At 40.5% G+C, this 20,909-nt stretch overlaps 1 protein-coding gene across 1 annotated transcript in view; it reads left to right on the forward strand.

Moving 5' to 3' along the window:
• The window catches only part of dnah9l (dynein, axonemal, heavy polypeptide 9 like), a 39,464-nt gene that overhangs the window by 6,512 nt on the left and 12,043 nt on the right, over positions 1-20,909 (forward strand). The window contains exons 15-50 of the mRNA XM_086042348.1: positions 130-207; positions 357-489; positions 805-932; positions 2,093-2,241; positions 2,320-2,470; positions 2,586-2,717; positions 2,801-2,974; positions 3,076-3,280; positions 3,967-4,132; positions 4,202-4,304; positions 4,439-4,576; positions 4,659-4,760; positions 5,171-5,332; positions 5,403-5,486; positions 5,822-5,931; positions 6,417-6,579; positions 7,702-7,825; positions 8,252-8,394; positions 8,684-8,845; positions 9,429-9,488; positions 9,562-9,735; positions 10,428-10,574; positions 11,531-11,644; positions 12,317-12,460; positions 13,397-13,579; positions 15,174-15,275; positions 15,369-15,503; positions 15,596-15,769; positions 17,558-17,690; positions 17,922-18,024; positions 18,143-18,265; positions 18,980-19,184; positions 19,322-19,486; positions 19,963-20,103; positions 20,178-20,348; positions 20,416-20,538. Coding sequence (XP_085898474.1) covers positions 130-207; positions 357-489; positions 805-932; positions 2,093-2,241; positions 2,320-2,470; positions 2,586-2,717; positions 2,801-2,974; positions 3,076-3,280; positions 3,967-4,132; positions 4,202-4,304; positions 4,439-4,576; positions 4,659-4,760; positions 5,171-5,332; positions 5,403-5,486; positions 5,822-5,931; positions 6,417-6,579; positions 7,702-7,825; positions 8,252-8,394; positions 8,684-8,845; positions 9,429-9,488; positions 9,562-9,735; positions 10,428-10,574; positions 11,531-11,644; positions 12,317-12,460; positions 13,397-13,579; positions 15,174-15,275; positions 15,369-15,503; positions 15,596-15,769; positions 17,558-17,690; positions 17,922-18,024; positions 18,143-18,265; positions 18,980-19,184; positions 19,322-19,486; positions 19,963-20,103; positions 20,178-20,348; positions 20,416-20,538 — 5,004 coding nt within the window. The remainder of the gene's footprint in view (positions 1-129; positions 208-356; positions 490-804; positions 933-2,092; positions 2,242-2,319; positions 2,471-2,585; positions 2,718-2,800; positions 2,975-3,075; positions 3,281-3,966; positions 4,133-4,201; positions 4,305-4,438; positions 4,577-4,658; positions 4,761-5,170; positions 5,333-5,402; positions 5,487-5,821; positions 5,932-6,416; positions 6,580-7,701; positions 7,826-8,251; positions 8,395-8,683; positions 8,846-9,428; positions 9,489-9,561; positions 9,736-10,427; positions 10,575-11,530; positions 11,645-12,316; positions 12,461-13,396; positions 13,580-15,173; positions 15,276-15,368; positions 15,504-15,595; positions 15,770-17,557; positions 17,691-17,921; positions 18,025-18,142; positions 18,266-18,979; positions 19,185-19,321; positions 19,487-19,962; positions 20,104-20,177; positions 20,349-20,415; positions 20,539-20,909) is intronic.

Raw genomic sequence — 20,909 nt, forward strand, 5'->3', positions numbered from 1 at the left:
TTAGAGAGCATGGGGAGTACATGCAAATTCCAGTGCTACCTAATATAATATTAGAGAAATAAAAAGGGCATTTCTGATCATTTACAAAGAAAGGGTCATGCAATGTACAAATAAAATTTATGTTTCCAGGTAACTCAGTTGGAGGAGCTGCTGACTGTCCGACACTCTGTATTTGTTGTGGGTGCACCAGGAACTGGAAAGAGCCAGGTTAACTTAATTATACAGTCATTATACACATATGTTTATGTGTTACGACTATTTTATAACAATAACATATTTATATTTACATTATTTGTTAGCATTTCCTTTTGTTTAGCTGTAACTTACACACGGAATTTGTATTATTTATTTTCTAGATCTTGAAGACCCTCCATAGAACTTACGCAAATATGAAGATGAAACCAGTGTGGAATGACATCAACCCAAAAGCCGTGACCACAGATGAGTTGTTTGGATATCTGCACCCTGCGACCAGAGAGTGGAAGGATGGTAAGGAAGCGTTGTAATTGCTCCTGTAATTTTAACATTCTTTACGACTCATGTGTAGATCCCAATATGGAATATCGCTAAATCACTGTCGAATAACCTACGCCAGTGGCTAAGGGTGGTGGGGACTGTCATGCATGAGAATACAAATAATTAAATTATCAACGGAACTGTTTATGTTTGCAAGTTTGTGTAATTGATATGATACAAAGTAGGAAGTGATACTTCACTTAAAAACTAACCATTGGTTGTAAGCTACGGTGGTGTCTCTGCAGTGTATTCTCTTAAGTTACAGTGTTGCTGCTTTTTCTGCTTCAGGCGTGTTCTCAACTGTCATGAGAGAACTTACTTCAGTTACCCACAATGGCCCCAAATGGATCGTTCTTGATGGGGACATTGACCCTATGTGGATCGAGTCACTAAACACAGTTATGGACGATAATAAGGTCAGTGTCTCTTGTTTACAAGAGCAGCACGGTGACACATCATCTCATAACATCCAAGCCCCCTTTGTTAGATTATTCCTTTCACCCAAGATGATAACATTTTACTATAGTCTAATCTGATCTCAACAGGCTCTGCTTTCTATCAGACACCTTGTGTGTTGTGTTGTCTTTTTTTATTTTATTTTTTTTTTTTGCCGCTTTGATTTGCATCAGAAAACCCTAGTAAGACCCTGTTATTCTGGTAGCACCAACTTGACAGCATGTGAATGGATAGGCACAACGGCGAACAAATTTGGTGTGGTTTTATCCGTTCAGTTTTTTCAGCCTGTATCAACAGCTGAATTTTGATCATTTACTCTACGAACTTTGACTAGTTTGGCTCCCATCAGCAAGTCAGAAAGTCAGAGTTATGGTGGCCCTAGAAGGTTCAAATTTTTGCTACCCTTTATAAAAGCAGAATTTGGGGAAGCACTGTGATGCAATTAAAACATATAGTATGGTCTGTTGGTGACAGACAGAGCAATAAGATATTACTATAACCGTGTAGTTGGACTTTCTTTTTTAATGGACATGTAGACTGGAACCTCTGCGGTCTATGATTTTTGCAGATGACAGTGTGATCTGTGGTGATCGTATGGAGCAGGTGAAAGAGACCCTAGAGAGGTGAAAGTATGCACGGGAGTATGTGTGTGATTGAAAGGGAGGCGAGTGGAATTCTCCAATAAGATTCCAAGTGTGAGGAGAATAGACAGGAATGACCTCAGGTGACGTACAGCACAGATTGGAAGTTTTGAAGACAAAGCTAGAGAGGCCAGGTTGAGATGGTTTGGACATGGGACAATGGATATCGGTAGAAGCATGCTGAGAATGATGAAGCTGCCAGGTAAGAGGCAGGCAAAGAGGAAGAGGAAATGTATGGTTGTGGGCAGGGAAGACTTGCAGATAGCTGGAGTTGGACCAGACGATTGCAGAGGAGAGGGAGAGATGTAAGAGGATGATTCACTGTGGCTACTTCTGAATATGGTTAAACCTAAACGTAAAGAAGTTGCTAAAATCAACTCAATGCCTTGACAAAGAGAAGAAGTTGCTAAAATCAACTGCTTCTTCTCTTTGTCAATGGACTGAGAAGTTGCTAAAATCAACTTCTTCTCTTTGTCAAGGTACTGACTCTGGCCAGTAATGAGAGGATCAGTTTGTCGTCATCCATGCGTCTGCTCTTTGAGATATCCCACCTGAAAGCTGCTACACCGGCTACTGTGTCCAGAGCAGGAATCCTTTACGTCAACCCCCAAGATGTGGGCTGGACCTCGTAAGGCACAAGTCCACCCTCATGCACACAATCAAACTCACATGACTCTAGTTTTGGTGAACATCTCTGTGTCCTCAGTTTCGTGACAAGCTGGATAGAGACCCGGCAGGCCCAGTCGGAACGAGCTAACCTCACTATTCTGTTTGACAAGTATGTTCCCTACTGTCTGGAGCAAGTCCGCTGCAACTTGAAAACTATCACTCCTATTCCGGAAAACAGCATGGTGCAAGTAAGGACATACATGGTGTCCCCTTAATAAGTCTTTTATCCCGGCCAGTTTCAATGTGGTACAGTGCAAAGGTTTAAGAAGTCCTTGTTGTATTCTTATGTAACCTATCAATCAGACACTGTGTTCTTTGTTGGACTGTCTGCTGACGGATGAAAACGCTCCCCCTGACTCCCCCAGAGAACTTTACGAGATTTACTTTGTCTTCGCGAGTGTGTGGGCCTTTGGAGGAGCCCTCTTCCAGGATCATGTAGGTTGTGACTCATTAAAATAAGAACGTACTGCATCAAGATTGAAGCGGCACTAACCTTTTGCCTCCAAATACCGGTGCAGCTGCATGACTATCGAGCTGAATTCAGCCGTTGGTGGTCAAAAGAAATGAGAGCTGTCAAGTTCCCCTCCCAAGGAACCGTCTTTGACTACTTTATAGATCCTGAGACGAAAAAATTTACCCTTTGGAGCGAGAAGATGGTTCCTTTTGAGCTGGAGCCTGATGTGCCTTTGCAGGTATGCACCAATGACGGCTGTGATTGCGCACAATGAATACAATTCCTGAAAAATGTGCTGACAGTACATTTGAACAAGGCCCTTTTTTATGTGTTTTTCAGACAGTGCTTGTCCACACCCCAGAAAGCACCTGCCTGACCTATTTCATGGACCTATTACTCAACAGAGGCAAACCCATCATGTTAGTGGGCAACGCAGGAGTAGGGAAAACTATCCTGGTGTCTGATAAAGTCTCTAAACTGAAAGAGGAGTACATGGTAGCTAAAGTCCCTTTTAACTACTATACCACCTCAGCGATGCTGCAACGTAAGATCCAGCGATGATGTCCTGTTCTGATCTGTCTCTATGTAGAGTGTTCCCAAGAATATTTGCGGATGTTTTTTTAACCGAGCCTCCGTTATTTCCTGAAAAACTTGCTTATTTGATGTTTTGTGCTCTCGCTAAAGCACGGTGTGATATAAAAGTAGTGCATTGGTGCCATCTTGTGGCATCTTGGTGCCAAAGAAATGGGTCAAAGTTGGGAGACGTGCTCCTGTTAGACAGGCCAAAGACTGTATGTCTTTCCATCCTTCTGTCCAGCTTCTCTGCATAGTACATAATCCTCTAATGAAATATATATATCATAAATTCTGTCTTAACTAATTTACTTGAATTGTACTCAGTGCAGTGCAGACCTCATAAGCGTAACTATAACTATATTTAATGATGAAACGGATAATAGTCAAGTCAAATTCATTTATATAGCCCTTAATCACAAGAAAGTGTCAAAGGGATTCACATGCCTGTAGCTGACAACATATTAACGACATCCCCTGATCTTAACCCCGAGCAGGGCAAGGAAAAACTAAAAAAAAAAACACCTGGGGAAAAATGAGAAACCTTGAGAAGGGACCACAGATGGGGGAATCCCCTTTCCATCATAACACACTAAGGCAGAATTTGTGTTGCAACGCTTCAGATAATTCACAATCCAACCCATACCTAACATTTAGGTGTATTGGAGAAACCACTAGAGAAGAAAGCAGGTCGTAAATTTGGACCTCCTACCACAAAGAGACTCATCTACTTCATAGATGACCTGAACATGCCCAAGGTGGATGTGTATGGGACCGTCCAGCCTCACACACTCATACGTCAGCACCTGGACTATAACCACTGGTGAGATACACACTCTTAAGCCATCTTCTCGACATGCAAGACCAACTGACACAGTTTGATTCTTTGCAGGTATGACAGACAAAAGCTGGTACTGAAAGAGATCTATAACTGCCAATACATCACTTGTATGAACCCAACAGCTGGGAGCTTCTCTATTAACCCTCGACTGCAGGTACAGACTGCAGGAAAGATAAATACACATGAAAAAAATGTGTACAGTATCCCAAACACTAATGTTGAACGCATGAAATAAACATAAATGCAAATATGATGATGGCTTATAACTACTCTGCTTTGTCTATACAGAGACATTTCTCCGTGTTTTCAGTACATTTCCCCGGTGCTGAAGCATTGGCCACCATCTTCTCCAGCATCTTATCAGCTCACTTCCTGCAGGGTGGATTCAGCTATGGCGTCTCACGCTCGGTCGGACCGATTGTACAGGTGCATTCTCAGCCAAAGTAACCTATTAGTATTAATGAAAATGTCACATTTTGCTGCATGCAAATTATATCAATCCCTCCAGGCTGCTATCTCTTTGCACCAAAAAATCAGCCAGAACTTTCTGCCCACTGCAATTCGCTTCCATTACATTTTCAACCTGCGAGACCTTGCCAATATCTTCCAGGTATAAATACATGAAAATATCGGTTGCAAATGAGCTACCTTTTACATTTTTTCCAGAACATGTTCTATGCAGGCCCACTAGTTGAAATACGGCATTTGGATTAATATTGCGTTTGTGGAATATAAATTAAGCAGCATGCACCCACTTTAAGCGATCTCAGGGGGCGGCCATTTTGTCACTTCTGTCTGAGCCCTGAGCAACTTCGCTGTCATCTTCAGTCGACAAACGTGACAAAATGCCCGCCCGCTGAGCTAGCTAAAAACGGGTGGGTTTGTCATATTCCACAAACGCAATATTAATCAGAATGCCGTGTTTAGACTAGTGGGTTTTCATAGAACATATTCTGGAAAAAAAATATGAGTAGGTTGACTTCCTTTTTGATTGTTGCATCCATGCATCTGTGAGCACAGGGCATCTTGTTTGCCCAGCCTGAGTGCATTCGATACCCGATGGACCTCGTTCATCTGTGGCTTCATGAGAGCTCCAGGGTGTACTCGGACAAACTGATGGAAGAGAAAGATGTGGAGCTCTTCAACAAAATCCTGTTGGACACTGGCAAGAGATACTTCGAGGTATACGACAAGGAATGTAAAATTAATGTTGGCAACTCAAATAAACACTGTTTCTGCTACAACTCTCCAGGGAATAGATGAGTCCATTTTCATCCACCAGCCTCTGGTGTACTGTCACTTTGCTCAAGGGGTGGGAGAGCCTCGCTATCACCTGGTAAGACACTCCAATGTATTCAGGTCAGGGGTTCTTTTGCAATCATCCATTTTATTGTCTGTCAAGCATGATGTGATTAATTAATTTGGACATCAATTAAATTATTTTAGAGAAGTTTCAAGCTCTATATTCACAAAGCCTTTCTGAACCAAGGCTGCTGTCATATCTAATCTGGCTGAATCACTGAGGAAGAATGTGCATTCATTAGCAAACTAATTACCTTCCCACACGCTTTGAATTTAATTTAACGGACTTGTCATAAGAAATTAAAATTATTCGAGTATCTGGAAATAATTTCAAAAGTGATGCACTTAGTAAGCGTGTTAATTGCTCAGGTATCAGACTGGGAGAAACTCCAAAAGATGCTTGTTGACGCTCTGGAGCATTATAATGAGCTGCATGCTGTGATGGACCTGGTGCTGTTTGAAGAAGCTATTCAGCATGTGTAAGACCACAACACATACACACAAACATACATGAAAGTAGGGCTTTTGCAATTAATCAAAATTAAATTACTATTACGATTATTACACTCCATGATCACAAAATTGTCATAATCGCCTAAAAACTATTCTTAATATTCATTTATTTCCAACATACTATGTTTGTTTACATAAGGGAATCATACTTGAATGTATACATTTGCACCAGTTTTTTAAACAAAACTATAGTAACTTAGTTTATTACTAATTTTAGTCCAAAAAGGAACTTACTGACATTTATTTGCCTTTATATGTTTTTTACATTTAAACATTTTCTTGTTTTGTACCAAAAAACAAACGACCATTTGAATAATCGTGATTTCAATTATTACAAAATAATCATGATTCATATTTTTTTCATAATCGAGCAGCCCGACATGAAAGATACGATATGTGATCCGCAGAGCATACTCACTGTTGTGTGTGTTTTTTTTTGTTTGACGTGCAGATGTCGAATCAGCCGCATCCTAGAAGCTCCCTATGGTAATGCCCTGCTGGTGGGGGTTGGCGGCAGTGGGAAGCAAAGTCTCTGTCGGCTGGCTGCCTTTCTCAGCATGCTGGAAGTCTTCCAGATCACGCTGCGTAAAGGCTATGGATTCAACGACCTCAAAGTAAAACACACATACACATTTTAGCGACAGAAGTATTGAAAGAATTCAATACTTCTCTATCTCTTCATGATCTCATTTAGCAATAAAGGGTTAAGTAAGAGCCCCTTAGTTTGTAGGCCCACAACACCGAGCGACGCTGTCAACCCCAACTGAAGTTCCACGCAAGGTTCAACAACGAGTTTTCATGAGTGGTCAACCGTCAGCCTACTTCAGAGATGTAACCGGCTAGTCAAAAGTGCCGTCTTTCATCACATAGGTTTTCACAAACAAATGTCTTTGGGTATGAAGATAGGTCCAACTGGCCACCTCCATGCAGTACTAATGAAGTATAGAGAGTACATATTTATATCATGTTTAACAATACTACTTAACTGTATTTATAATTTCATAAAAAAGTGAAACATAGAGAGTCTCATTATAGTCAACAAATCACTTTGAAACCTTGAATTTTTTATCGATTAGCACACCGGGGGGGGTCTCAGTTTTTTTTTTCGTTGTAGCGAGTTGTTATTTGTGCGAGGGCCTATCACCTAGGGTGAGGATCTGAGTTGCCAATTGTATTTTTTTCCAGATTGTCCAGTCCCGTTGCTCAGTGTGTGGACTTTGTCAACAGTGGATAAAACACTATTTTCATTTCCCGGTGCTCATAACAAGTACCATAAAGTTATGTTTGGATGGTTTGGTGTGCAAGAACTGGAGAGCCCTGACCTCAAGTACACACAAAAATCCCTACAGACTCATTCCAACATCTTGTGTAAAATCTTCCCAGAACAGTGTGAGCTGCAAAGAGGGCTAAGTGGGACTAAGTTAGACATACCAAATGTGTGGCCTAAATAGCAAAGGAATGTGCCTTATGAACTGGACTGTGGAAGGCAAAGAGCAGGGTAGACATTTTATTTAATTGTCCATGGAAAATTTATTTGAAATTTACAACCCTATATGGGTGTAGTGGCCATGTGTCCCAGTACTTTTGTCCAGCCATATAATAAAATTCTCATTGCGCTGACTTAATTTGAATTTGCAAGAGTTAGTGTTATGGTGTTGTCCATAATTATGCCACCACTATAAGGAACGATTCTCTTGGGTGTCTAAATAGCAGCATTCTTTTCTTTGCATATCCAGAGTGACATAGCAGCTTTGTATATGAAAGTGGGAGTGAAGAACATTGGTACCGTGTTCCTTCATACGGATGCCCAGATTCCCGATGAAAGCTTCCTGGTGCTCATCAATGACATGCTAGCTTCAGGTTAGTCTTTCACTTTGGTAAAAATGTATCACTATTAGAGAAGGAGCATAACATTTAAAGTTGCACCCTGGTCGGATGGTTGATTGTTTGATGGAGCTCTTGTATTGAGTTCATTTGTATGGGTGTACCTAATTAAGCATCCAGTGTAAGTCGAATCCAGTTGGAGGTCGAAGCGTCCTCGGCATCACTGCAGAGAGAAACTTAAAGAAGAATAACTAAGAATAAGAAATAAGAATTCCATATAGAGAGGTGGCATTTTACAAATTTTGCTGGTCCCTCATTTTTAAAAGGTGTCCCGTTATTCGTCAATCGTTGGTGACAGACTTGATGGACCAGTCCGTCAATCTGACTGAATGCCTATCCCTGTCTGTATATTTTATTTACTGGAGAAGAAAATATTTGACTTTGAATATGTGTGTATTTCAGGTGACATCCCAGACCTGTTCAATGATGAAGAAGTGGACATAATCATGACATCAATGCGCATGGAGCTGCGAGGTTTAGGACTCATAGATTCCAGAGACAGCTGCTGGAGCTTCTTTATTGAGAGAATACGCAGGCAGCTCAAGGTCTGCATTATTTCATATAAATAGTGCAGTGTTCCACCACTCACCTATTAGCTGCAAGGCCAAAGCGCTGTCTAATATAAAAGTGTTGCTTTGATGCCATTTTGCAGAGTCTTGGTGCCAAGGATAAACTGTTTTAGGAGGGGCATCAATTTCTTATGGATTTTAACTTTTTTTGCAGCCTGGCTCTGTTACTATCACACCCTAATAGCGGGAAACTCTGAATTCCCAATTCGTATCTTTCTTTTCAATTTACTCTTCATCGGCTATCTGTTCCATCTCCATTTTCCAGGTGGTGTTGTGTTTTTCCCCTGTTGGTTTCACACTGCGGACACGGGCACGGAAATTTCCAGCTCTGGTGAACTGCACGGCCATTGATTGGTTCCACCCATGGCCTCAGCTCGCCTTGCAGTCTGTCAGCGCCACCTTCATAGAGAAGATACCTGGATTGGAGGTCTTTATGTCAATCAATAATCTTTTTTTATGAGATATTTTATATTTAGAATAGTCAGAAATACAAGGGAACCTCTGATATCGACCAGGATCCAATAATTTTTCCCATAGGAAATAGGGATATTTATATAAACTGTTCCAGGATCAAATTCTCAAAACCCTCTGAAATCATTAATTGACTGTAAAGGCAATACTTTAAGCAACAATTTTTTTAACATTCCAACAACAACAAAAAAATGTTCACCATGTTTAAAATTAAGACGCCAAAGCTAACAATGAATGGCAAAGGTGTAATATGAGAGTGATTGGCGTCAACATTTTTATTTGTCATACATCTCATATTAAGTTTGGTAGACAAAGAAGAGGAAGAAATAGGATCGAGCTTCACTGTTTTGAATGAGTGTGCATACTTCACGTCGGCCTACATTACATTTGCTTTACTTTTCATGTTCTTCAACAAAAAGAACTAAAGAAAGAACACATGCTCAATCATTTAGAGTGACATCAAGGTCATGGTCAAAATCTGAGTTCTATAACCTCAAGGCTTTTGAACTTTAGATGTTCCTAACATTTATCCTCTGCAGCCTAATGTAAGGACGCCCATCAGTGAGTTCATCTCCCACGCCCACACCTCTGTCAATGAGGTAAGCTTTTGCAAAGCACCGTGGGAGTTCTACACTCTTGACGCTGCTTTGTCATCTTCTCTCGGCATCACAGGTGAGTGCCAAGTACCAGCAGAATGAGAAGCACTTCAACTACACCACGCCAAAGAGTTTCTTGGAGTTCATGAAGCTTTACGGCAACTTGTTGGGGAAGAAACGGACAGAGCTCAGTCAGAAGACGGAAAGGTTGGAGAATGGCCTGCAGAAGCTGCAGAGTACCGCCTCCCAGGTCAGCAATAGTGTTTGTAAGCTCATGTTTGTCATCTATTACCCGAGGCGGGTTAATCAGGTCACATGACTTTGCTCAAGCGATGCCACAAAAGTTCATTTAAACTTGGGCCAGCACACAACAGAGTTGAAAGGAGTTTTGTCATAGGCAATATGGCATGACTCCTTCTTGTGACTGATGAGAAAGCCAGCCCTTAAATATTGATTGTGAACTCCTACAGTATAGTGTAAAAGTTTGGAGTTGTATGGAGGTGATGTATTGTTCCTTTCTTTAGTGCTAATAGTGGTATTCATCCACAAATATGCAAAACATCTCCCTCTGTCTCTTGCCCTAATGCCATGCATAGTTATATTGCATTTTCTATCAAATGTTTTCCAAATTTCAACATCGTAGTGATGGTAACTTATGTCCCCAAGAAATGCACCCCTCACTACTAGTGCAAATATATGTTGTGACTGAGCAAGATTATACGACTGCACTTGCCCAAGTAAGGACTTAACGCGACTTGCTTGATATATAGTGGAGGCCGGACTTGACTTGCTTGATTTTTGACAAGGTAACCTCGAACTTGCTTGAAATTTAAGACTTACTGTATAGCATTTGCACATGTGACATACTCCCACCTTTGTCTATTACGGAGATGTAATACATCATTATTATTCGATATTTTTTTTATTTCACTTCCTTTCCAGGTGGAAGATCTCAAAGCCAAGCTAGCAGCGCAAGAAGTAGAGCTAAGTCAGAGGAACATTGACATTGAGGCTCTCATCGCTAAAATAGGACAACAGACGGACAAGCTCAGCCAAGAGAGAGCTGTGGCTGATGCTGAAGAGCAAAAGGTAGAGAGATTATTTGTTTCTCATCCACTACCAATATGCAGTCCCTGTATTACTTTATGCAGTTTAAACTAGTGGTTAGCTTCGTCTAGTTCTTTCCCTGATTTGCCAAAAACATACCGCACAAATTCAATGAAGACCCTATTGCTGTCAGTAATGTTCAAACTTTTGTGTGGGTGACACATTTTATTAAAGTTGTTCTTTTTATAAAGATTCAAAATTTAAATAAAACGTGTGATACATTTTAATCCATCAACTTTTGGTACATTTTTAATTTTAAAAAAAGTGTTTTCTGTCTTTGAACATCTAAAATATTCTCATAACTATTTGATACCAGTCATGTCAATATTAGTTAATTAATCAATTAATATTAATATGCAGCGGGCCAATTAAAAAAGTAAATAAATAAAATTCCAAATGGCTCTCGGGCTGGACTTCGGATACCCCAGCCCAAAACTGTGCATACATGTGAACGTGGGTTGCTTTACAAAAATAAACGTAGTGAGCCGAACAGAGGCATTCAGATTGTGAGGAATATAGGGGGCATGCTCCTGGGCATCCACCTGAGAGGGGCATCCAGATCACCGACCAAAAATTTAAATTGGCACCCACTTGTATTTGACCAGTCACACAACAGTGCTTTTCACGCCGCTGAGCCGAATGTACCTAAAGGTCACAGAGCAAAAGTTGTTCTTTTTTCCTCTTAATAATACTCAAGTAAATTGAAGATGTATTGAATAAATAATAATCTGACAAGAAAAATGTATCCAAAAAGTTGCTTAAGTTTTCTCAATATGCGTGCAATTGCCTGGCGACCAGACCAGTACGTGCCTGCCTTTCGCCCAAGGTCAGCTGTGCTTGGCTCCAGCTCACCCATGACCCTAATTAGGCTAAGCGCTACACAAAATGGTTTGATGGATTCTTCTTTAAGGCTGGTGAAATCCATCATGTTGCTTTAGGTGGAGGCTATTCAAGCTGAGGTGAGCAAACAACAGCGAGAGACAGAAGAGGACCTGGCCAAGGCTGAACCTGCCCTCCAGGCTGCCAACGCAGCCCTCAATACACTCAACAGGGTAACGTGAAGCAAAAAGTACAGTAAACCCCCTTTCATCTCGGGGGTTACGTTCCAGAAAAGCCCCGCAATAAGTGGAATCTCCGACTTACAAATCCACAATTTAATACTCTATCGGCATGTTTATATAACTTTTAATGCACTTGTTTTTTAAGGTCTTTAAGCACACTTAAAAAATTGCAAACACACAAAAATATTGTACAAACCGTGGACGGATGTCCATTTTGTAGGCGATAAACTAGAAAACTAGTCCGCGCTGAAATACGAGAATAGAACGATACTTCCAGAATGTGTGTCCCTATCTAGTCGAAAGTGGAATTACAGTGTACCTTACATGATAATTAGACCAAAATAGATAGTCGTGCAAAAAATAATAATCAGCGGGACAGTGAGTACGAAAACCGACAATCCACACGGGTGGTGGCTTTACTGAACACATTTCATGTTTTCTGTCATATGTTGTTCAAAATGCATATGGTGTACCCACTTTTTTCACTGAAACACTGTGAGATTGTCTATTAAATGGTCTTTTCCTTGATAGTATTTAGGGATATTTGCGGCCAAAACAAAATATACATTATACAGTATCCTGTATATGAGTAATAGGCAGTCAATGAATTTGGACACTTTTTGGAGGCACCTTGCTCAAAATGTATTTGTGTACACCGTCCAGTTGAATCTGACAGAGCTGAGGACATTCCCAAACCCTCCGGCGATTGTCACCAACGTCACAGCAGCGGTTCTGGTGCTGCTCGCTCCGCAGGGCAAGATCCCCAAAGATCGAAGCTGGAAAGCTTCCAAGGTGGTCATGAGCAAGGTGATCCTTTCAAACACACTTCTTTGCATGTTGATCACTGGAAGGAATTGTGTTTATTATACGGTGAAGACAAAAAAGCAACAGCACTAAAAATGTTTCAGTATAAAACAACTGAAATACTTGCAGAAATGACCATATACTTAGTGGGGGTGTCACAACATAAGCAATATTGCGATATTGCGATATTAAAATTGCTACGATATCATCTACAGAAACCATACACACACACACACACAACCAAATTAAACAGAAATTAAACAGATTATTGCACACGTGAACAAAACTATGTTCTAACAAATAAAAGGTCCCATAAATCAGTCACACCAAGCAAACATTTGTCAACATCTCCGTCTGCCCGCTTCAACCAAACACAGCATTGTGAACTACATAGACCATGATGCTTTGCGCTGCTGAGCCAATAGGAGCGCATGGCTGGCCAAGCCTATTTCTTTGTGAATGCAAAAACTGAATGTTGAGATGTTTTTTTTTTTAATGTGAGCTATTTTTTTGCTTTTATACAGTATCGTGAGCTTTTTATATATTGCCAACCTCTCCACAATCGTGACAATTATTGTATCGCGAGGTTCATATCGTGATATTATCGTATTGTGACATACGATACGCAGGCTGCCCCTGCTGTGCAGCTGTGGGCGGGTTGCCCAGTGACTGAAGGTTCGGCTGTTCGAATCATGGCTGTTTTGTTTTATAGCACAAAAACAAGAAAACCATGCTGGTCTATGCTGTTTTTTCAGCAGGGCAGACATTATATACATTAATTACACAGCTGAATCATATACACCACAGTGCCTTTCATGTAGAGTTGAAGAAAGTGCACTATAAAATCTCCCAACCTCTTTTATATTTAATTAGACATATTCCAGCCAAGGAGTGAAATTAATCGAGTGTCCTCCTGCTTGCTGCTCCTTGTTTGTCCAGGTGGATGACTTCCTGCAGGCTCTGGTGAACTTTGACAAGGAGCACATCCCAGAGGCCACAGTGAAGGTTGTGAGGGACAACTACCTTAGTGACCGCGAGTTCAACCCTGAGTTTGTGCATCACAAATCTTCCGCTGCTGCTGGGCTTTGTGCCTGGGTGATCAATATGATCCGCTTCCATGAGGTATGTTTATTGCCAGCAGGACTGAGCCAATTACACTTTATGTACAAAAGGCCTGGGGAGACATTTCACAATCTTTTAGCAAATCAGTCAGGGGTTGGGCCAGACTTAGGTCTGGGGAAGGATCTTTTCTGTTTCAGCAAAAAAGGGGAACCGCAGTGTCGGATACACTTTCACACTGCGTGTGTGACTTTTGGCTTAATTACACTTCATGAAATCAGTTTATTTCTTTACATTGTTTTATTGTGTTTTATTTTTTTATATTAATATTTTACAATGCAGTTTTATTTTGTTAAAAACAAAACAGTGCTGATGTTTTTAGGGGGCTGGAAATGATTCATGTAATTTCACTACATTTCACTACAGCACTGCAGCACTGTCACTTACTTAGAGTATTTTTTCCTCTGTACTATGTACAGGCCGAAATGAGTGTTCCTCATACTTTTTATGTAGATGTAGGTTGGTGTATATATACATGTGTATATACACATGTTACTGCGTATATTTACATAGGTTTGATCCTAAATGTTTGCCGTCAATGTTATACATTAATGGCCACATTATGCCGCCGTCCCTGTGTGACCTATATCTTTGCTGCTGTAACAATGAAAATTTCCCCACTGTGGGATCAATAAAGGCATTCTTATCTTATCTTATCTTAAACGTCAAAAAATGATTGAATATACATGCCTTTAGATACAAGGGATTCATCCGAATTACAACTTTTTTTAAATATAAGGTATCATTCGGTATCCATTTTTTTCTTTGACTTGCGAGGAACAATTTTACATACCAGACCTGTATGGTAGCAGTGAAATCCGCACAACTCACTTATAACTTGCAATGTAACAGTATTCACAGACGTATATTCTTGATGATCTCTGAAAATGACTAATAAATCAGCTTATGGAGGACCGTGATGACCGAGCATCTCCATGTATGTCTGTATGTCTGTATTATACTGTCCCCAAATGGCCAAAGTGCACAGACCAGAAGGAGCAGCACAATTTCCATTGAATTGAAGCACAAAATGTGGCAACAAACGTTTTATTCTTTACATTGTATTTAGTTATGTCATTAAAGTATGTTTTTATAAAGTACAGTAATATTTTTTAGAGTGTTATTTCTAAAAAATAAAATAAAATAAAAAAACAACAACAACACACACAAATTGAAAAAAATTGTTGTTTTTTGGGGAGCCTGAAGCAGATTAAAATGGTCCCCATATACCTGCAGTACAATATTTGTATGCAGGGTCCACTGTAATGGCATTTCCCTTAATTTCAATGGAGAAAGATGATTTGAGAGTGTTTTGACAGACCAAATTAAAGTTTTATCTCAAGGCAAAGTAAATTGAGTTACAAAGTTTGGCACAGAACAAAAACAAATATAAGTCAAGGTGTCACTGCATTTTAGTGTGTGTGCGAGGTCCTTCCCTTTTTGTGTGTGTGTGTAAACATTTTCCTCCCTTCAATTCTCATGCTGCTATGGATAGATTTTTGTGAGTACCTTAAATCTTATATCGTATCTTAAATCTTAACTCAATAAAACAAATGTTTTTATTTAGATGCTGGGAATCAATGAAGTTTGTCCACAGGTATTCTGTGAAGTGGAGATGAAGAGGATGTGTCTATCACAAGCCAACGCTGACCTCGTTGAGGCTGCAGAGAAGCTCCAGGCCATCAGAAAGAAACTGTCTGTGCGTCTCACCGGACATTTGACTCATGCGAGCCTTGTTTGAGATAAAAAAAATCTTTGCTATTGCCATCTCTGTTTTGTGAACGGTTTTCAGGAGTTAGACAGCAGCCTGGAAGCTCTGACCAGCGAATACGAAAAAGCCACGTCAGAGAAACTGCGTTTTCAGGAAGAAGTTAGCTGCACCAACAAGACAATTGAACTAGCCAATCGGCTTGTCAAAGGGTTGCAGGTGGTTTCCAATGATTACTTAGGAATTTGTTTATTCTGTATGTAAAAACAGCCTCTGTGTCTTTAATCTGATAGCTGTGTATTTTCTGTCAGAGTGAAAACGTGCGTTGGGCCCACTCAGTGGCTCAGTACCATGAACAGGAGGCCACACTATGTGGAGATGTCCTCCTAACTGCAGCCTTCATCTCTTACGCCGGCTCCTTCTCCAAGAAGTACCGCAGGGAGCTGATGGACAACCTTTGGAGGCCTTTTCTCCGCAGCCAGAAGGTCTCAATGTTCAAAACACTCATCACAAATGCATGTCATTATTCTTCTTAAAAGTAGCCATATATGAAACAAACGTTTGCTTTGCTCTTGAGCTCCTCCGATAGATGTTGAGTGTATCAGCAGCCTTCAATACTGGAGTCGCCACATTGAAAATATCAGAGCTGGGCGTTTTACTACAAATTGAGCGTCCGATATTCATCATCCGTCTGCGGCGTCGGTACCCTTCCGTCGTCCGTCATTCATCTTTTTTTCCGGGGGTAAAAAAAATCGTATATCCGCCTCTAATTTTAAACGGGTGTCCGACAGCGATTCCGACTAACTTTCATTAGCACCACCCCTCCACCTCTCCCCCCGCAGGACGATATTTGAACAGAAATATTGATTCACAGCCCTTTGGAAGCCTGTTCACAGCCTGGTCCCTCGCTCAAATCTGTCCCGCTGGCAACTAAAACTCAATATTTTCCTCCCCGTGCTCGCCGCGGCTATCGAAACCTCGCCGTGAAGAATAGATTAATGACGGACTACTGACGAATGTCGAACTAAATAAAGGGGCTTCCGTCCATGCTTAGTCCCGTCTATTTTAAAATTGTTCCCGTCATTCGTCAATCGTCAACAAAATAGGCGTCCGTCAGTGACGGATAGACAGAAAATATATATACTGTATATTTTTGGGACTATAAGTCGCTCTGGAGATTGTCACACTATATATGTCATGAGGAAGAAAAAACATAGGCCTATACAGTTAGTCGCTCTGGAGTATAAGTTTCTTTTTTGGGGGGAAATTAATAACAGAAGTACTTATACTCACCTCCAAAATCCCCATTTCCTAATCGTGGATGAGTTCAGAAACAACCTTCAAGCGTGCACTGCTTCACTCAGACTGCTTGGAAACTCAGAGTGTTGTCCAAATGTGCCGTTCGGGTATTCAGAATGCTCCAGAAAAGGAGTGCTGGAGTCCAGTGCGTCAGGCAGTACAGATGGAAACAATTCTAGTATGAGCTGTTGATTAGTTTATAACATAGGCTGCATTCGTAAATTAATGCGAGGGGAGCGCCCTCTGCCTCTCTGAACACACATACTCTCAGGGTGGTGTATCAGAGTGAATTTCCAAACAAACCCCATGTTGAACACGCAACGAACGAATATCGCTTTGACCGAACTTCAACTTCTAACTACGGAAAAGTTTTTCTTTTTAGTTTAGAAGGGCCTTTGGGTGCTGTAAATTCTTTTTGTGGCATAAAGGAACCCCGTGCTAAACTATCTATGCGTCACACATTTGTTGCCATGACTGCTACAACTCCATCTACTTTCTTCTAGCGGTTGCTGGTAATGCATAACTACTTCCTCTTCTTTCACTTTTTCCTTCCACTTTTTTTTCTACTTTCTTTTGGATGTTGGCAAATACTCTTGCTAGACTAGCACCACCTTCTGGCCACCAGCAGAAATGCCCCAAAAGTATTTGACAAAACGCCAAAAGAAAGTCAACACACATTTAGAGAACAAAATTCCGCTGTCAGTCCGAGCTCTAATTTAAATACATACAAGTAACATCTGAGTATAAGTTGCAGGACCAGCCAAACTATGAAACATAGTTATTTATAGCCCAAAAAATACTGTAGATAGAAGTTGTAATATAGTGAGAATATTTTGACATTTGAACTACATAATGTGCCTTAAAATGTATTTACTCCCGCACCTCATATTAACCTTGATTCAGCTGTTTTTTCTTATAGCAGAAAATCTTCTGCCTACGAAACATTCGTCGTTTGTGTTGATTCCTTCTCCAAGATACCCATTCCCATGACGGCAGACTTGGATCCTGTGTGCATGCTGACTGATGGTGCCATGGTAGCCCAGTGGAACAATGAAGGCTTGCCAGGAGATGAAATGTCCACCCAGAATGCCACCATCCACACTAATTGTGAGTGATGCCTAAAGATTCACTTCATCATCGCCATAGTCCCCATTGTGACTGTAGTAACATACTAATTTGCTTTTTGGGCTTTATAGATGTCATGAGGGACAAAATAAAATCCAAAAAACACAACAGAAATAACCGTTCAATGTCTTCAACGATGATATTTTACCAGCATGTATAAAAGAAAAAAAATGCTGTGGCTAATAAATGAATGTGTTGTGTGTTTTGCTTAAGGTGAACGCTGGCCTCTTCTTATTGACCCTCAGCTGCAGGGCATCAAGTGGATCAAGAGTCGCTATGGCAACAGCCTCAAGGTTGTCAGTCTGAGTCAAAAAGGGTATGTTTGGTTCAAAACTGGACCTACACTAAATCCTGCACTACTTTCACATCACAACACAAAATGTGAATGTGTTGTTGCACTTTAAAATTGCTCAAACGTGCACCTGTCACTTCAGTTACATGGATGTGATCGAGCAAGCTGTTGTGGCTGGAAATACTGTGCTAATTGAGAACATAGAGGAAACCATTGACCCGGTTCTTGACCCGCTCTTGGGTCGACACACAATCAAAAAGGGCAGGTAAGAAGACACATGATTGTGACTATATTTTTTAAAAGTTTATTTTTTAATCAGTTCAAAAACTGCAACTGGGCCAGAATGCTGTTGTTTAAGTTTTTACTGGTACCAGAAAACCGGACCACATCACACCAGTCTTAGAATCTTTGCACTGGCTTTCTTTGAGTCAAAGAATATATTTTAAAATCTGACTGATGGTCAACAAGGTCTTGGACATATATTGATATTAAATGTCTGCACACATTCAAATGTCATTTTTTTTTCTGATATAAAAAAATAGACCAAGATAAATTATTTAAAAATTGTTCCACATATAACAATTTGTTCTATGTACATATAAGTGTGACACATAACCTGTACAACTCGACTGATGATTTTAAAAATATTTTTGAAAGGGTACAACGAACACATGGTTTGACCACGACCACATACCCGGTTATGAAATGGCACAACCATTATTTCAGTTGTTTATTTTTACTTACTCTCTCTAGAAGATTTGGAAAATTCAGCTGAGTTGTTTTGATTTTTTTTTAAATATAATTTGCAAATATTATATATCTTTTGCTTTATCTTATTTTTCCTACTTTTGCTGAGATTTCATCTCGAGTTTCATGTTGTCATTTATTCTGGTTTTAATCCATATTTTTTTGCCTCTGTATATTACAATGGATTTGTTTGTGTATGAAAGTGTTTGAGCGTTTTGAATTTGTATTGCAGTTGTGTCAAGGTGGGCGACAAAGAGTGTTTCTTTCATCCTGGCTTCAGACTCATCCTTCATACCAAATTGGCCAACCCTCACTATAAGCCAGAGATTCAGGCCCAGACCACTCTTATTAATTTTACTGTGACCAGAGACGGGCTGGAGGACCAGCTCCTTGCTCAAGTTGTCAACCAAGAGAGGCCCGACCTTGAGCATCTCAAGGTAAAACAGCAATACTGTTTTCTTAATTGAGTTTACATTTTGGTTAGGGTTGTTCCTCCTTGTGTTGATTAATTAACAAAATCCCCCATCTGTGCTGTTACATTGTTTTGGTTTTTTTCTTTTTTCAACTCTCACAGAGCGAACTGACGAAGCAGCAGAACATGTTTAAGATTGAACTGAAACTTCTGGAGGACGAGCTGCTGACCAGGTTGTCTGCAGCGGAGAGTAACTTTCTGGGCGACAATTTGCTGGTGGAGAAATTAGAGAGCACCAAGCACACTGCTGCTGAGATTGAGATGAAGGTATTTGTTGGGAAACATCCATTCATCCATTTTCTATAGCACTTATTCTCATTCAGGCATCAGGGGAGCAGGAGCCTTAGTATTACTTCCTCAAATGTGCTCTAGTCATTTGCAATTGCATTTGAATAAATATATTACATATGATTTACAAAAATGAAAAGGAATTCAGACCAAATCAGAATCAGAATCATCTTTATTGACCAAGTAGGTTAAAAACACAAGGAATTTGTCTCTGGTAGTTGGAGCCACTTTTAGTGCTACAGCAAACAAGGAAATGATGCAGAGAATCATGAAACAATAGTATTATTATTTATTTCCTTTTTTTGTCATCATACTGTGATGTGTGAGGTGATTTTAACAAACACGTGCCCTCTGCACATGTTAAAAATAATGGAAATAAAAAAACTCATGGAACCACACAACACCACAACTCGGCTCACTAACAAACAAGTGCTCAAACGCAAGCTCCTGCACAGGTGGTGGAAGCTAAAGTCAACGAGGTGAAGATAAACGAAGCCAGAGAACATTATCGCCCAGTTGCTGTCAGAGCTTCACTGCTCTACTTTATCATGAACGACCTCAACAAGATTAACCCCATGTACCAGTTCAGCCTCAAGGTAACCGATGAGGGGAGAGCATACATCACACATTTGATCACTGCAAACAGTAAGTAACCTTTCACCGTCCGCAGGCATTCAACATGGTCTTCCACAAAGCGGTGGGCATGGTCGAGGCCTGCGAGGACGTGACCAGCAGAGTGAAAACGCTTATAGATTGTGTCACCTACTCCACCTTCAACTACATCAGCATGGGGCTCTTCGAGAGAGACAAGCTCACCTTCACTGCACAACTGGCCTTCCAGGTACTGGATGTGTGTGCATTTGTGTCTGAACATGTATCATTGTTGACAATAATCCCCCTCTCTCCAGTTGCTCCTGATGAGTAAGAAGATAGATGTGCGTGAGCTCGACTTTCTGTTACGCTTCAACATCGACCACTCTTACTTCAGCCCTCTGGATTTCCTCTCCAACGCTGCATGGAGCGCCATCAAGGTATAGACGACCCCACATTCCTCACCAGAAATGTATACAAAATAGTTTTCAATGATTGTAGCTTAAGTGGAAAGTCAATGTACTACTGGAGGGTTTACTTCTGATTGTCTTAGTGTTTTTTTGTCCATTTTTTGAAACCTAAGATTCCACAACGTGCCAACAAAGCTTTGTCGAAATTGGTGTCAAGGAAGTGTGTTGAATTGATACTGCTCAACTAACACACAAGCTTTTTATGTTTGGAAGGAGTTAAGTTTAGTCTGGGTTGTTAGTGGTGTAAGTGTAAGTTACTTAGAGTCTTTTCCTCATGTAAACGCACACTTCTAGTGCATTTTTCCTCAGCACAAAACATCTGAAAGACATTTCTTTTTAAC

This window comes from Filicampus tigris, chromosome 10 (genome assembly GCF_054856515.1).
Source record: "Filicampus tigris isolate MCC_2025a chromosome 10, RoL_Ftig_1.0, whole genome shotgun sequence".
In the NCBI taxonomy this organism is placed as follows: domain Eukaryota; kingdom Metazoa; phylum Chordata; class Actinopteri; order Syngnathiformes; family Syngnathidae; genus Filicampus; species Filicampus tigris.